This window comes from Gossypium hirsutum, chromosome A05 (genome assembly GCF_007990345.1).
Source record: "Gossypium hirsutum isolate 1008001.06 chromosome A05, Gossypium_hirsutum_v2.1, whole genome shotgun sequence".
NCBI classification, from domain to species: domain Eukaryota; kingdom Viridiplantae; phylum Streptophyta; class Magnoliopsida; order Malvales; family Malvaceae; genus Gossypium; species Gossypium hirsutum.
Window position 1 is genome coordinate 21,299,857 of NC_053428.1, and position 18,687 is coordinate 21,318,543.

The window sequence follows — 18,687 nt, forward strand, 5'->3', positions numbered from 1 at the left end:
GGCAATGAAAGGAATAAAAGAAAGATGCCTTGATTAAAAAAGATTATTACATTACCTAGCCAAAAACATGGCAACTCTTGTAAGGTATCTCGGCAGTTTATACAACCTTGGGACAGTTCGGATTATGTCTCTTCCGATTTTCTCCCTTTATTAATCTTGAATACCCTGTCTTCCTTTTGTTTCTGCTCTTCTTCAAAATTTTTGCCTGTTTTTCCTGTTAGCACGCTCTGTATCTTTCGTATATTATCTTCTTCATTGAGCTCTGTTTTCAACTCTGTAACCCTTGAGCCTAAACACTTGCTCAAATGGCTACTAGGACCAGATCATCCAAGCCACTGAGGCAACTTGGAGAGCTCCTCCAGGAACAGCAAGAGCCTTTCATCTTAGAGGTTTACCTTTCAGAAAGAGGGTGCTGTCATGGCAATTCAGGCAAGTTTTTGGACAAGTGTGGCAGTCAAAACAAGAGCAAGAAGAAGCGCATTTCACACTTTCCCAAGGTACTTAAGGCTTCGCTATGCAACAAGTTGTTTAAAATTAAAGGCGTAAAAACCAAGAATTCCGATGATGAAGAAACTGAAGACGCAGATAGATTTTCCTCAGCCAGCAGTGCAACAATGTATAATTCATGCTCAGATAGTGATGTAGAATTAGATGAACCACCGATGTTTGCTGATACTTCCATGTCTGACCTAAAACTCTACCATGAAACAGGAGAGAAGGTAAACAAAACCTTAATTTTTTTGCTTATTCTTCTCTTTAATCTTCTCCATGGTGCAAGATTCTAATTGAAACTCACAAAGATAAACAGGCTGCTGCAGATACAGAGTTTGAATGGAGATGCATGGAAGAACAAGTATCTACTTCAACAAGCAGCTGCCCACTCGATAATTGTTAGTATATTTAAAGTTGATATAAGCTTTCATAATTACTTTCCCTTCTGATTAGAATTCATTACTAATTCCCCTGAAGTTAAAAAGCAGCAAGACAACAAGTTTCCGGTAAAAGGCTGTTCTGGTCCAAGCTAATAAAGGAGGACTCAATATTGTCAGCTTGGCTCTTGAATTTACTTCTTCATCACAGACAAGAAAAATCGAGTTGTGTAGGATTCAAACAACTTAAAGTGCCTCACTGGTCTACTTCTTCCCGGCCATCGTCCATGTCGAAGAGGGTTTTGCAACAAGCAAAACAGCTTCTCTTTGACTGTGTTAGGGAGTTGGTGGAAAATAACCATGACAAGGAACAGAAAGGGAAAAGTTTTAAAGAATCTGGTGAGGAGATTAGGAAGGTTAGATGTGAGAATATGAAGGGATGGGGAAAACGATGTGGAGATGGATCCAACATTAAGCAATTGTTGGAGCTGGATATAATTAATTCAACCCAGGAATGGAAGAATGGTTGTGAATCCCAGAAGAGGGATGTGGGGATAGTAATTGGAAACGCTATTGTAGAGGAGATTACAAGTGAAGTTGTGATGGACATCATGAATGTCCTATAGCTAAAATGTGATTTGCTTGCTTGCTTGTTTCAAAATTTAATTACTGAGTGCAGTTTCAGTTACTGTTCAAATGTAGTTGTCCCTGTCTTTTCTTTTTAGATTTGTTCCATTACAGATATGTACCTAACAAGTTAGAAAAAAGAAAGAAAAGTTGATCCATATCTTTTTCTCAAATTGAAGTTAAGAGTAAGAAATTTATGTGTAAGTGGTTTTACTTTATCTAAAATTCGCCCTAAATTGCTTAAAGCACTGAGATTTAATGGTTGAATCAGTCTCTGATTATAATCACCCTGACCTTACATTTTCTATTGTAATCAACCTTGAATCTTACATTTGCTCAAGTTCATATGAAAGAACTGACATTTTAATCAACCTTTAGCCCTGTTGGAAGCTATACTTCTTGAAGCAGTGATACGATAAAAGAAAAGACAAACAATAAAATTCCAAGGAACAGTACAGGCTGTTGAACTTGCCAAAGTTGACAAACAATTTTCCACTTTTGCTCACATCTCTATATCTCATCTGTCTCTCTCATGAGGAAGCTGAGAAACCCTAACTAAATTGTCGTTCTCAACACTGCAGGATTGTTTACAGGAGAAATTGAACATACCCTTCTTCAAACTTGACACGCTATCCCTTTTAGCCAACTTACCTTTGCTAGTGCTCCTAGTGCACTCCTTGTAAGCTGCCAAAAAGGGATCATCGGACTTCTTAAGTCTTCTAGGAGGAGGAGGAGGAGGTGAAATTTTAATACCATCAATCGACATCCCAACACTTTGAGGTGGAAATGGAGGTGGCGGTAGCTTAAGCATAAAGTAATGATGTTCCATTCCTTCTTGGCATGTTTCTTTGCGAATCCCTGCTGGCTTGTTTTCCCATGAGAATGGCACGTTCCCTCGAGACTGAGCCTTGTTTTGATTCATTTTCTTTTTTTCTAATTCTATTTGCGGGTAAGAAATGGTTTAATAAAGGCTCTTTATAGCGAAGGGGTTTATTATAACAGGTGATTTATGATAACACAGCTTTCATGCATTAGTAGCATATAAAACGTGAGAAAAGAAGTTGGGTGTTAGGTTTTTAAACAAAACTTGCAAGGAAAAGGCAGGTGAGTTTGCGGATGATAGAAGACCAAGTCTTGTGAAAACGTTGAAAAGCACACAGTGAACAGTCAGTTCTCTGATGTATTTACATTCCTTGCCGGCTGCGGCCTGCCTTTTTGCGCTATTACGGCTCAGTCTCGAAGACCAATACACAGTACTTTGGAAGTTGAAAGTTACGGGAGAAAAAATTAGTTTTTCACTTGTTGATGCTTTTACGCCGCCCTTATGTACTACACAACAGATATTAAAGTTTGACAAATACATAGGATTGGCTTTAAAAACTGTACATGCAGATATGGATACATATTTCAATCACACAAATGGCACACATGATTAATCATCCAACATAGGTCTTAATTACCTATTCATTCACACAAACACACCACAAATTTAACTTAGTTACATTTTAATATGGGTTTGTCCAGATAATTTTAAATCATCAATTTTTTTCATTAAATTCTTTGCCATCTCCTTGAAGCATTAAGATATTTTAAATAATGCACGAGTATTTAAACAAGTCAGTAGACGTGTCATTTATAGTACAGGATTAAAAATTAAATTTAACCAAATAAATGTAACTGTTAGCTCGGTTAAATCCACAACTTTAGCAAAATAGAGGAACTAATAACAGAATTTAACCTCCTTCCTTACTGGACTTATCAGCGGGGGCTGAAGAACACCCTATAAATCATCGACGCAAAATTGAAACTCTTGAAACTCTTGCATAGGCGAGGAGGATGGGGTAAATCTAGCATGGCACGTCTTACGCCGATGTTGGCTTCTTCACATGTCAGTTTCGAGACCTCGGGTTTGAGCTTCCATGAAAAGGGTGCATTAAGACTCATTTTCTTTTAATGTGGTTGGTACATTGGTCCTCTTGAAACCAAAACAGTGGTTTTTTAAGGCTCTCAAAAGCTGGTGCTCGTTCCTAAGAAACAGTGTTAGCTTTGAATTGAAATTAATTAATGAGATTAGAGACCAAATTTGCATCTTACGGAAAAGAAGCTTAAGCAGCTTTAAAGGTTATGGAAAAACGAAGGGGATATTTGCTTTGCAAACTCAAACTTTGGCTAAAATGGTGTTTAGAATTATGATTATAGTTTCAAGTACAAACAAAAAAGTGTGAAAATAATAAAAAGAATATCGAGATTGTTTATGCAGTCCGATCTCAGTCTATATCTATACTATTATTTTTCTCACGGTATAACACTCACCAATTTAGTAGCACCACCATTGTACAAAGTTTAGATCACTCCCTCACTAAGCTTCCCCCTCAAAAGTTAGCTACGCAATTTAAGAGGCTCTCTTGATTGTCTATAGAAATAATGCACACATGCATATTCTTAACTTGAACAAATTTGTGTTCTATCAAACTCTCAGAACTCTCCGTTATACCTTTAACTTAGGTAAAACTTAAGTTTATATAATACTTAAGTTTTGATTACATAAGATTATAATCTAATCACTTTTCTATAAATTAAAGCTAAAAAATAGTATAATATATTAATTCTATAAGAGTCTTGGTGTAATTCAAGGTCTTCAACTATTGAAAGTGACTTAACTTGTTTTGCAAAAAACCTAACTTAATCCACAAAAAACCAATTTTTCAAATATTCAATTTCAACTCAAATGACTTTGACTTTATTCGTCCAAATATCTTCAAAATAATTAACCCAATAATTTTGTTCTAAAATCTGTCTACTCTTAAAATAGACAAGTATAATCATGATAGTTTGAAGTTGTGGCCATTATGAAAACAGACAGAATCTTTATTTTCTTCTGAAAAGCTGTTGATGAAAGTTGAAAAGAATGGGTAACTAACAAACTTGGAGTAGCCACCTTCGGGGGAGTTAGATGTTAATGTCACCCCTCCCCTCGTCCACTTATTACGTATATATAAATGCAATGGATAGGCCACCTTCGACCTGCATTAATTTAGATGATTGACAATAAACATTCCCTCTAACACTGCCACTTATGGCTTAACCATTCTTAGCATACTGATTAATTTGTTTTCTTTGGAAACACAACTTAATTAAGCTGCTATAATTATATTGAGTGCACTCTATGCAAATATAATTTATAATATTATAATATTTAAAAAGGTTTTTTTGTACAAATAAAATTTAATAGTTTATATTTTTTTTAGCAACGGAAGAAACAAGTTCTCTCTTTTCTTTTGAATAACATTTTATTAATCATTTTCTTCTAGAGGGTGGTACAAATCCTAAACTAATCATATATATAATATAACAAGACACTAAAGTTGCAACACGTGGCATAATTATATTTTTTATTTAACTTAGTTTAAATAAAAATTACTCATTTAATTTAACTTAAATAAAAAATTATTTAATTATATATATTATCTATAATTAATTTTTAAATTAATTTTATTTTAAAAATAAATATTTAATTAGATAAACATAAAATTTAAGTCAATAATTTAAATTATATAAAATTTTATTTATTAAATTATATTACCATTTTCCCTTTAATTTAAATTAAATAATTTTTATTTATTAAATTATACACTATTTATATAATATATATTAGTACTTATTCTAATTATTAGCATATACTAAACTTTTAACTCTATAACTATTTTTAAATTAATATTTTTAAGATTTTATAATTAAAATAAATAGTTAATTAGATAAATAAAATTAAAAAAAAGGTTAATTTGTACATTACCAATTATTTTATGGACCCCGAACCATGAACCTTAAATCTTGAATCCCGAACTTTTAAATCTTGAACTCGAACCTTGAACATCGAACCTAGAACCCCAAATACTAAACTCGAATCTTAATTCTTAAATCTTGAATCCCAAACCAAAACCCTAAATCTAGATTTCGAATTTCGAGTCCAAGATTCAGAGTAAAAAATTACTAAAATATTATTGAATAATTAAAAAGGAATCATGAATAATGTTGTGGAAAAAGTCCATAAAATAATTTCTCAGCTGAGAAGTATCCATACAATAATTTCTCTTAAAACTTGAGTTGAACTCTTAATTTAAATGAATCTAATTTTTTGCAATACTAATATTTTTATATAATCTTTTTCAATTTTAGAGGAATCCAACTCCTAAATAAATCTAATGGGATAAAATGCATAAATTAGATGGTAGTTATTTTTACGTACAAAACTCATCCATCTTTACATACAATTTTATTATTATGATTATTGGATAAGCGTTACTTTTTGATAGTTATATTTTCAAAAAAGGATAAAAAGGATAGGAAAACGTAGGGAGATGATTTCACGATATCTTAAAAAAAAAATCTTAGGAATCCTACCATGGAAAGATGCCTTTGGGAGTATTCTAAACCCTACCATGGAAAGTCGAACCACGTGATCAAGTCTACTCTGTTACACAGGATGGCTTTAGTGATTTTCTTTTTTATTCTTTTATACGTTTAAGAAAAAACAGATCACGAAAGTAAATTTAGGAATAGGATAAGGATCGTAGGTAACCAACTTTGGTCTTTCCTAAGAATAAGCCTATAAAAAGGCTGAGTTAAGGAGGGTTTCGAAAGCTATTTAAGCTGAGCTTTGATTGCACATATTAGATGAGCAGATTCCTGTGGTCTTTCTGATTCATCTTAATATTAACAGACCTGCCTCAACAATTCTATACAAATTTGCTTGTTGGGGTGTCCTTTTCTGCTGATGCAGCTTCATCTAATTCTTATATGGTCATCAGAATTTGATGGCAAATTGAACCCAATGTATTGATTGTCAATTTAGGAATGATTTCATAATGGCATATAAGAGTTGGCTGTATGATATGCACAAAGCATTTTATTTGATAAGCGTTTGTGATGGGAACCAGCTCCTTAAATTCAAATCTGGTGGTGTTTAAAGCCCTAATCATAAAAACAAGACATGGTTGAAGGTTACGCTCACCACTACATTTTTAATCCTTTGCTTCTTAATTTTCTCATATTTGAGAGTGTTTGTTGGGTACGCATACATATAGGATGTATATATATTGGATTTTTCCTGATAGTTTTGGCAATAAAAATCTTTTAAAACAGTGTCCGGGTAACTTAGCTTATGACAAATAGGTAAAATTTGCAGGTAAATAATTTTATTTGTTAGCAAACTTGGTGTCTGGTTTAGTGTTGGCTTTATTCCCTTACCAAAAGTCTGTTGCCAAAAGAGGAACAGTATCTTGTGTAACACTCTCTAACCCCAAACCGTTATCGGAACGAGGTTATGAGGCATTACCGGACATATCAGACAACTTACGAATAATTTACAATTAATATAACTTTCATAGTATAATATAATAATTAAGTCCCTACCTTGAACTCTCGAAGTTCAAACACGTATTAAAAGTAGAACGGGACTTGTTCGAGTATTCCAATTTTTTTTTATAAAAATTTCGGCAGCATTTCTGCTTATTTTTACCTAAACCTCCTGCAAATTCAAACCAAAACAACCAACACCAATATTTCACATTCATATACTAATATTTATATTATTAACAAAATTTTAATTTAATAACTATCATAGCATCATTCAAAATTGATTAAAAACTTCATTCATTTAACAACTTAATGTTCATGTATCAAAATATCATGTACTTTCCTTACCATTTCATTTAACCATTTAAATTTTGTAATTCATCCTTCACTACTCAAAATAATATACATATTCAAGTGACTAAATAACACCTATGTACATGCCACTTTTACCCAAAAGAAAAATATACATCACCAAGTTTGTGTTGGAGTCGGGATTGTTCTGGATGCTGAGCCGGGACACTTGACTTCTACTAACCTGCGCACGGAAACAACCGTACGCTGAGTATGGATATACTCAGTGGTATTACTATAAATAAAGACTATTTAACATTAATAAATTACAAACATCAACCATAAATTTTATAATTATTTAAACTACTTTTATATAAAATTATTTTACTTCATAAATCTTAAATTCATAATTTATTTTTCTCATACTAACTCAATTCATAATTTAGTTTATACATTCTTTCTCGTACTTTTCAATAGTGCTAAAACAAATAATCTCATTTTCAAAATTTCATTTCAATTATTTACCCTATTAACAAAGCTCGGACTATGACAGATACGGGGATTTCCACCCAAACACACCAGAATATCCAACCCAAACACACCCGGAATATTGTAAATCCTCCATAACACACCGGTATAATATATCCTCCCAAACACACCAATAAGGCATTAAATGCCTATTCGGATAAACCGAAGTATATAATAACAGAAACATCCTCTCGGCCGAACTACAATCTCTTCATCACATCACAAATCCAATGGCATGCCATTTGTATCGAATCTAGTCCGACAAGTTAATAGGGTATTATTTTATTTTTTTTCTAATTTCAATTTCATTTAAACAAAAATTTTCAATACTCATTCAATTCAAATATCTATTATCTTAATTCATATACAAATTAATTTTCACACAAGTGTATACCATCAACACCATACATTTGTCACAATTTATTTATTTTCAATCAATACACTTTTCAAATAATCACATATTCCATAATTCACTTATTCAATTCATTTTGATTCAATTTATATCACTTTCATTTTCACTCAATATTCATATCGATTTCACATACTTACCTCAAGTCTTATTTACCATACATAACAATTAAAATTTCAGCAATCAATAATAATTAAAATTTGAATTATAGTAATACACACCGTAATTCTCCCGTTTTAGTCCTCGATGACTTTCTCCTTTTCTTTCGATGCTGATGCTTCTGGTTCTTTGTTGGCTACGAAAATAATAATAATTTACATTATTATTTACAGCATTAATTATAATAAATAATTAAATTTCTAAACAACTCCTACCTTATTCCCAATTTAATCCTAACTAAACTTAATTATTTTCTTAATCCAATTCACTCTCTTTTTCTATTCAAATTTTGTCTAAACTTATATTTAACTATAAAATTTCCAGCATATTTCCCTAATTTCGAAATTTCTTCAATTTATTCCCTACAACATAAAACTTATAGCCTAGTTTACAATTTAATCCCTTAATCAATTCTAACTTAGAATTCATTCAATTAAATCCCTAATTCCATAATTTTTCCAACATGAACCCTACTTGGAAACATATGAACTCTTGAACTATCAACTTAATTTCATCAAAATCTTGTTTCAAAGCTCCTAAAACATTAAAATTAACTAAAAAGGACTTAATTGACTTACCAAATTAACTCCAAACTTCAAATCCTTAGTTTTCTCTTTTATTTTTCTTTCCTTTTTCTTTCTCTTTTTCTCCCCTGCTTCCCGTTTTCAACTCTGTTTCTATTTCCTTTTGTTTCTTTATTTCTTTAATTCTTTTATACTTTATTATTTTATTAACATAATATAATATTAATATAATATATTAAAATATCTTTTACTTTAATATTAAGTAAATTAATAATTATATAACAAGTGTACATATTTATATTATTACAAATGTCATTATCTAATTTGCTTATTAAATAAAAATCTCATGATTTAATTAATACAATTAATAATTATAAAATATTTTTATACTTAAATTATAAGTAATTAAATATTTAAATTACAAATGTACCCATACAATTCTTACACATGTATATTTTATTACCATACAATTGTCTTCTATTTAATTTATTTATAATATATTATCAATTAAATAATCATAACAATTTAATATAAAACCATAATAATAATCATTATAATATATAAAACCTAAAAAAAATCTTTGATTTTATTTCACCAATATGCCACCTCATTTGTAGTCAATGGCTTAATTGCCATTAATCCTTTTTATTTTCTATTGCTTTATAATTAAACTTTTACCCTTTATTCAATTTAATCCTTTTTATTACTTACTCTAAATTAAGCTAAATTCACTTAATTAGATCCTAATTAGACACAGCACTAGGCTCATAAATATTTTTAATAATTATTTTTGAACTTATTTCACTAAGACAGAGGCCCTATAACTCACTTTTCCGGTGCCCGTGAATTTCAGGTCATTACATCTTGTCTTTCAGGCTTTGCTGTAAAAGGTTGCTTTAACAGTTCCCTATTCTACTGTGGAGACATTTATAGAGAAGGTAAGCTCATCTCAGTAAACGGGTGAAACAGACATGGTAAAACCTGCATAAAAATAAATGGATTTACTCAGAAGTCACACAATAAAAGGAAATATTTTTTTTTAAAAAAGTGCTTTGCAAATGACTGTTTTACTGACAAAACTAACACTTATATACCCTTCATATCTCATCTACCAAAGGTGTTATTCTAATGTTTATATGTGTATTGTATGGTTGTTTTCCATGGATATTTCCTGTTACTGTCTAAGAAACAGTAGAACTTCAATCACGAGACAGTAAAGGATCATGCTTGGTTAGATTATTTGAGTAAATGGGGTTTGAGGGAAAACTTTTATAACCATGTAAGCATAATCAGTTTTGATAACATTAGTTATATGTCAGATTAAGAAATGTATTTTGGTGTTAAGTTGCATGATATGTAAAAATCTTTAAATCCCAATCAAACAACACTTGATTGTCTCTGTGATATGAACTGATATGAGATTCCAAGCAGAAAGGAATTTGTAAATCATATGGAAGAACATCAGATGCTTAACATGATTATGTGCAGACTATTGTGGGAATTGCGATCTATGTTCCATATCCGCATTCACAGATGACAAATGAGTATTTGATCCTCACCATCTGCAAGAGCACTGTTGTATATAGATTGTATGGTAGTTGCCAACTTGCAAAGTGATGAAGTTTTCATGGAAAGTAACATCCAGGCCTTGCTTGAAAGTTGGTTAGAGAAGTTGACATTTTACTGTGGTTGCTTAGAGTTAAACTTTGACATAACAGTTTATTTGTGAGTTGCTTTCTTTCTTCATGACCTTAAAAGGATGGACCATTCTTGCCATTTTTTAAATTAAATAAATTTCATGTAACAACCATCTGAATTATTTACACTCAAAGATGCATAAATATTTTCAAGAGCATAATTACAAGTTACCAATAGAACTACTGTGTTGCCAAAACCAGTCCTACCAAACATTGCATGTAAAGCTGAAAATCAAAATTTTTGTAGTTTGAAACCATGGTTTTTAGACAAACTGCGTTTGCCTGGTTACTTCCAGCAAAAGGCTGTTCTGGTCTAAGCTAATAAAGGAGGACTCAATATTGTCAGCTTGGCTTTTGAATTTACTTCTTCAACACAGGCCAGTGAAATCGAGTTGTGTAGGATTCAAACAACTTAAAGTGCTTCACTAGTCTACTTCTTCCTGGCCATTGTCCATATTGATGAGGGTTTTGGAACAAACAAAGCAGCTTCTCTTTGGTTGTGTTAGGGAGTTGGTGGAAAATAACCATGACAAGGAACAGAAAGGGAAAAGTTTTAAAGGATCTGGTGAGGAGAATAGGAAGGTTAGATGTGAGAATATCAAGGGATGGGGAAAACAATGTGGAGATGGATCCAACATTAAGCAATTGTTGGAGCTGGCTATAATTAATTCAACCCAGGAATGGAAGAATGGTTTTGAATCCCAGTAGAGGGATGTGGGGACAGTAATTGGAAACGCCATTGTAGAGGAGATTACAAGTGAAGTGATGGACATCATGAATGTCCTGTAGCTAAGATGTAATTTGTTTGCTTGCTTGCTTCAAATTTTAATTACTTTGTGCAGTTTCAGTTACTGTTCAAATGTAGTTGTCCCTGTCTTTTCTTTTTAGATTTGTTCCATTACAGATATGTACCTAGCAAGTTAGGAAAAAGAAAGAAAAGTTGATCCATATCTTTTTCTCAAATTGAAGTTAGAGTAAGAAATTATGTGCAAGTAGCTTTACTTTATCTGAAATTCACCCTAAATTGCTTAAAGCACTGAGATTTAATGGTTGAATCAGTCTCTGATTATAATCACCCTGACCTTACATTTTCTATTGTAATCAACCTTGAATTTTACATTATGAAAGAACTGACATTTTAATCAACCTTTAACCCTGTTGGAAGCTATACTTTTAAAGCAGTGATACGATAAAAGAAAAGACAAACAATAAAATTCCAAGGAACAGTTCAGGATATTGAACTTGCCAAAGTTGAGAAACAATTTTCCACCTTTGCTCACATCTCTATACCTCATCTGTCTCCCTCACGAGGAAGCTGAGAAACCCTAACTAAATTGTCATTCTCAACACTGCAGGATTGTTTACAAGAGAAATTGAACATACCCTTTTTCAATCATTGTTTTGTGTTTATAATATTATATTAATGTTGGCAAAAGGAGATGATGGTCTGAAGTTACTTGACATAAAAATGTTATCCAAATAGTTACAGAGCAGAACAAAACATTCATTTTTACCACTTTAGACCCATAGCTGGAACCATAATATCGACTGACCGATTGTATATGTCCTAGAGTTGGGGGAAAGCGAGAGGGAATCCAGGTTTATAATGTAAACATATTCAGACATCAATATGCAATTGAGATTAGGTTTTTTAGTAAATACAAAGACAGCAGCCCACTTCAATCTTTGAATTATAGCATTCAATTCATCTTAATTTCTTCCTATCAGCTATGTTAACGGACTACCCATTCAGATGAAGACAATTTGCTTTTGGAGCCTACATACGTACCCTCCAAAACACAATAAATTAAATTCGAATACGTATATAAAGTGTGAGTGCGGGAGATACAGCCACTAAAGACAGGCAATGAAAGGAATAAAAGATGCCTTGATTATAAACGATTGTTACATCACCTAACAGCCAAGAACATGGCAACTCTTGTAATGTATCTCGGCAGTGTAAGCTACATACAACCTTGAGATGGTTTGGATTATGTCTCTTCCAATTCTCTCCCTTTTATAATCTTGAATACCCTGTCTGTTTTTCCTGTTTGCACCCTCACTTCTTCTGTATATTTTCTTCTTCATTGAGCTTTGTTTTCAACTCTGCAACCCTTGAGCCTAAACACTTGCTCAAATGGCAACTGGGGCCAGATCATCCAAGCCATTGAAGCAACTTGGAGAGCTCCCTCCAGGAACAGCAAGAACCTTTCATCTTAAAGGTTTACCTTTCAGAAAGCGGGTATGTAGAATTCAAGCACTTTCAATCCACCTAAGAGGATTTCCATTTTCTTAAAAGTTCTTCATATACCCCATCCTTTTTTTCTCGGCTAAGGCTGTGTTTCAGCCTTGACAATGTGGCTGAGGTGACCTTGATTCCTCTCTCAATCATATCCTCAGCATACTTAACTGCCTCAGGAAGCATGTTTGCATCACGAAGCCCATTAATCAGCAGATTTCCAGTCTCATCCAAATCAGAATCATAATTCTCTATCATGAATTTCCAAACTTTTACAGCCACATAAGGGTCCCCAATGTCAAGAAAAATCTTAACCGCCGCAATGCAATCTGTTTTAATTGGGAAAAACTCATTTTTAACCATCTCATTGAAAAGCACTGAAGCATCCTTCAACTTCCTATTCTTGATCAGGAAATGAAATAACACTTTATATGATTGCATATCTGGAAATGCCCCAGTGAAAACCATCTCATCCAACATTTTCTTCGCTGTATCTGTGTAATTCTTGGAACAGTACAACTCGATCATCAAATTATACATCTCTGTATCCGGCCTAATCCCAACTTTCTCCACCATTGCCTTCCAAATCAACTCAGCTCCCCTAACATTACCGACTTTCTGAAAATCCTCAAGGACATCCCTAAAAAACTTGATCCCGGGATAACACTTCCTCTGGAGCAGTATATCAATATACTTCAAAGCCTCATTAACCCCATCCTTCCCCTTAATCAAAGTACTCAAAAACAAATCATAAGCCGGTACATTAGCGGGATCCCACCCTACTTCAGCAACCATCTCATCGAAAGTAGTTTTAGCCAAACTAACATTTCCTTCTTTCTCCCACCCTTCTAGCAAGATAGCATAACTATCCAAATCCGGCCTAATCCTAGATTTAGCTACGCTCAGAAACTCCAAACCATCAATGGTTTTACCTTCCCTACAAATAGCACTAATCAAAGTATTCAAAGCAACGATATCTCTAACACAGCCGTACTGGTCCATAACTTCGAAAGTCAAAACAGCTTCCTTAACTTTATCAAAACTAACGTAACTACTAAAAACGGAACCGAAAGTAGCCAAAGAAACTAACCCTTCATTTTTCATGGACTTAACGGCGTCCCACATAGCATCAAAGAGACCGTTCTTACCCAACAAGTCTACGACGAGGTTCCAGGAATAAGGCGAATGGTGGTGTTGGAGTTGGTGGCCAGACCAACGGAAGAACTTGACGGCTTGGGAAGGGAAGGAGTAGGAGAATTTGAGGACGTTTTCGACGTCGAACTGGGTGATACGGAGGCCGGTGTCTTGAAGAAGAGTTTCGACGGCGGAGGAAGGGGTGGTGGAGATGATTTCGCAGAGGAGTCTGACTTTGGGGTTGAGGTTAGGGGCGGTTTGGTATGAAGGGAAATTTGGGGGTTTAGGCTGCGAAGAGGAGCGCTGGGAATGTGTTCTTTTCTTGTCTTTGCCCATTTCTCAGGGTGGAGCTTTCTGGCGGAATTTGAGGGGCGGCGTCGATCGGATTCCGAGATGGAAACTAGTGTGAAATTAGACAACAACAAAATTAAAAACTAAACTATATTACCACTATAATAGGGATTTCCCTATCATAGTAGAACTCTAAATGGATTAATCTATTTAATTCAATTTCAAATTTTATTTAAACTGGGTAAAAATAAATTATCCAGTAAATTTATAAATAAAAGAGTTAATTGCTTCAAACATCCCTCTGCTACTGCCTTTGTTTTAAATTGATTCCTAAATTTTAAAACATTTTTATTACATCTCTAAATTATGAATGTTACTTAAATTAAGTCCTCTAATTATTAAAGAAATAAAAAAAATTGTACACTTGTTGATCCTTTTAGGCCGCTCTTATGTAATACACAACAATAATTAAAATTTGACAAATACATTGATTTTTAAAATTTGTACATGAAGATATTATTTTAGTAGAGAATTTAATAGTGATACAATCACACAAATCACATTCATCAATCATTTAATATACGAGCTAATTACCTATTCAATCACACACCACAAATTTTACTTTTCGTTATTACATTTTAACTTGGGTTTGTCTAATTAATTTTGAATCACCGGTGTCTTTTTCTTTTCATTCTTCCTTTGCCTTCTCCTTGGAGCATCGAGACACCTTAATTTTACCACATTATTTTCACTACAAATAGTGCATGAGTACTTACATGAGCTAGTGAAGATGTCCTTTATAGTCCTAGTCCTGCAGGTATCCTTTTCTCCATCTGTACCCAACTTCCCATTCATGGAATACTTGGTGCGTTTCCTATGAGCTGCCACGAGACGGTCTTCCTTCTTGTTGACATCACCCTTCCTTACTCGACTTATTGGCGGAGGTCGAAGAACACCCTGCAAATCATTGACGCAAAACAGGGCATTCTTCGATAGGCGAGGAGGAGGGGGTAAATCTAGCGTGGCACATCTAACACCGATGCTGGTTTCTTCACATGACAGTTTTGTGACGCCGGGTTTGAGCTCCCATGAAAAGGGTATATTGAGACTCATTTTCTTTTGTTGTAGTTGGAATATTGGTCCTCCTGAGACCAAAACTGTGATTTTTTAAGGCTCTCAAAAGCTGGTATTCCTTCGAGTGTTAGTTCCGAAATTAATTAACGAGATTAGAGACAAAATTTGCATGTTACGGGAAAGAAGCCTAAGTGGCTTTAAAGGTGGTTTACATCAGGAAGAAACGTAGAAAAGCTGTTAATGAAAGTTGGCTAACTAACAAACTTGGAGTGGCCACCTTCGGGGAAGTTAAATGTTAATGTCATCCCTCCCCTCATGTACTTATGACGTATATATAAATGCAATTGATAGGCCACCTTCGACCGATCTGCATGACAGCAACAGTCCCTCTAACACTGCCACTTCTGCCTTAACCGTTCTTAGTATACTGATTAATTTGTTTTTCTATATACATTTTAAGGAGAGGCGAAACATATAAATTATCGCTAAATCAGTAACTTGTACTTTTTAATAACAATATTTTTTAGTAAAGATAGAAATAAGTAATATTTTTTAGTAAAGATAGAAATAAGTTTACTTTTTTTAATAATTTTGTATTAATCATTTTCTTTTAGCAGGGATGGTTCAAATCCTACATCATCTAATATAAAAAAATAATATTTAAAAAAAATTAATTTTCGAATTAATTTTAATTGTTTTTTTTTCAAAAAGTACCCTAAAAATCAACTTGAGCGTAACCACACAGAGGAATTATTTTTAATGCAATATTTAAAAATAAAATATGTCTTACGTAATAATAAAGATAACCCAAATTAAATATTTTAAATATCAAGCTCAGAATAAATATAGAATAACTTTAACTTTTAAATGTAAAAATCATTAAAAATAGAAAGAAAAACTATAATTGAAAACAAAACAAAAACCTAACGCATCGAAGCATTAATCTTATTAGGGAAAGTTTATTATTTAATGTAAAATATGGATAATTTGAGTTATTGGAAACACATTTTAATACTCGATCAATGATGATGATGGGGCACTATATCATAACAAAGCCCATCGCACATGGACTTGGATATCTACACGATGGATCCACTATTATTAAACATTTTGTAGGCATTGAATCATAACTAGAGCTTATCTCATATAAACGTTGTCAGTTGGTATACATCCGTAGGTATGTTGGGTTGGGTTAGATTAGGTTGAGTCGTACTTATATATGACATTAATATATTTTAACTTTTGCCTGAGCTCGGTCTGACTCAGAACATAAATTCTAATTTTTACTCAAAATCATTAATATTTATAACGTCTAAGTTAAGATGTTTTAGATTCACTTTTATAATTGATTAAAATTTAAAAAATATTTATATTATTTTAAATTTTATATTTAAAAATTTTATATATTTTTCTTGATTAAAATTTTAAATATAAGCAACTTAAATCTTTTATTGTTTACATTATATATTTCATTGTTATTTGTTATAAATTACCTAATGTATACAAATAAAATAACATTATATATTACAAACTTAAAAAATGAGTCGAATCAAGTTATTTATGAATCTTGAATGTTTAAATTCGAATTTAGCCCAAATTTTAAATAGGTCTTTTTTTTTGTTTGTTTAAATCCACTTTTCAAGTTTGATATTTTTGCATAAACTTTCTAAAATTTACAACAAATCTTTAAATTTAGATGGATAGGCGAACTCGGTTGAAATCGAATAGAAGGCATAAATGGTAGTTATTTTTACTTACAAAACTCTTCCATGTTTACATGCTATTTTATTATTAGGAATATGGATAAGTGTTATATTTTGGAAGTTATATTTTCAAAAAGAAAAATTAAGATAAAAAGGATAGTAAACCGTAGAGAGATGATTCCACAATATCTTAAAAAATCTTAGGAGAAACCGTAGAGCATTAGTTCCTGAATCAAAGTAGGGGACAATATGAATAAGAGCTGTAAGATGCCTTAGGGATAATGCTAAACCTACCATGGAAAGTGGAACCACAAGACCAGGCCTACTCTGTTACACTTGATGCCTTTAGGTCTTTTTTCTTTTCCGTTCCTACGTTTATAAAAGAAAAATCGAAACTAATGTTAGAATTAGGATAAGAACTATAGGTAACCAACTTCGAAGAATATGTCTAAAAAAAGTCTGAATTTCGAAGGTTTCAAAAGCTATTTAATCTAAGCTTTAACTGCACCTATTAGATAAACAGATTCCTCTGCTCTTTCTGGTTCATCTTAATATACAGACCTGCCTCAACAATCTTTACAATTTTGCTTGTTGGGGGATGTTCTTTTCTATGGAAGTACATTAGAGACATCTTCAATTCTGCAGCCTCATCTAATTCTTATACGATCATCAGATTTAGATTGCAAATTTGACAGAGTACCCAATGTATTGGTTGTCAATTTAGGAATGATTTTAATATGGCATATAGGAGTTGGCTGAATAATATGCACAATGCATTTTATTTTATACGCTTTTGTGATGGTAACCAGCTCCTTAAATCCAAATTTGGTGGTGTTTCAAGCCCTAATCACAAAAACAAGACATGGTTGAGGCCTGTGGGTTACGCACACCACTACATTTTTAATTCCTTGCTTCTGAATTTTTCATGTGTGTGAGTGTTTGTTGGATACGGATACATGAGCCATGTATATATTGGATTTTTTTTCTGGATAGTTCTGGCAATAAAAAAAACAAAAAAAAATCTTTTAGGACAGTGTCCGGGTTACTTAGCTTATGACAAATAGCGAAAAATTGTAGGAAAGTATATTTATTTGTTAGCAACCCTGGTGCCTGGTTTAAAGGTGGCTTTATTTCCTTACTAGAAGTCTGTTGCCAAGAGATGAATAGTATCCTGTCTTTCAGGTTTTGCTGTAAAAAGTTGTTTTAACAGTTTCCTATTCTACTGTGGGGACATTGATGGAGAAGTTAAGTTCATCTCAATAAACGGGTGAAACAGACTTGGTAAAACCTGCACAAAAATAAATGGATTTTCTCACAATAGAAGGAAATATAAATAAATAAAAAAACGTGCGTTGCAAAAGACTGTATGTAGTAAACTTCTGTCTGATCGACCTTTTGTCTCACTGACAAAACCAACATTTATATACTCTTCATATCTCATCTACCAAGGTGTTATTCTAATGTTTGTATTCGTATTGGATGGTTGTTTTCTATGAATAGTTATTGTTTGAGACACAGTAGAATTGCAGTCATGAGACAGTAAAGGATCAGGCTTGGTTAGGTTATTGGAGAAAATGCGTTTTGAGGGAAAGCTTTTATAATCATGGAGGCCTAATAAATTTTGATAACATTAGATATTTTCCAGATTAAGAATTGTCTTTGTGATGAGAACTGACTGGAGGTTCCAAGCAGAAAGGAATGTGTAAATCAAATGTAACATGATTATGTGCAGGTTATTGTGGGAATTGCAGTCTCTATGTTCTATATCCGCAATCACAGATGAAATG

General features: G+C 32.7%; 2 protein-coding genes across 2 annotated transcripts; one reads left to right on the forward strand and one right to left on the reverse strand.

Annotated features, from left to right (window-relative positions):
• LOC107957894 (uncharacterized) lies at nt 1-1,654 on the forward strand. Its single transcript, XM_041113915.1, has 3 exons — nt 1-719; nt 809-890; nt 981-1,654. The coding sequence occupies exons 1-3, from the start codon at nt 306-308 to the stop codon at nt 1,493-1,495; spliced, it is 1,011 nt and encodes a 336-aa protein (XP_040969849.1). The 5' UTR covers nt 1-305; the 3' UTR covers nt 1,496-1,654.
• A 10,673-nt stretch (nt 1,655-12,327) lies between these two features.
• Nucleotides 12,328-15,037, reverse strand: LOC107957893 (pentatricopeptide repeat-containing protein At1g77360, mitochondrial). The gene is made up of 2 exons (XM_016893510.2): nt 14,900-15,037; nt 12,328-14,232 (listed from the first exon to the last, which is right to left on the reverse strand). The coding sequence occupies exon 2, from the start codon at nt 14,166-14,168 to the stop codon at nt 12,732-12,734; it is 1,437 nt and encodes a 478-aa protein (XP_016748999.2). The 5' UTR covers nt 14,169-14,232; nt 14,900-15,037; the 3' UTR covers nt 12,328-12,731.
• Between the last annotated feature and the right edge of the window lie 3,650 nt (nt 15,038-18,687).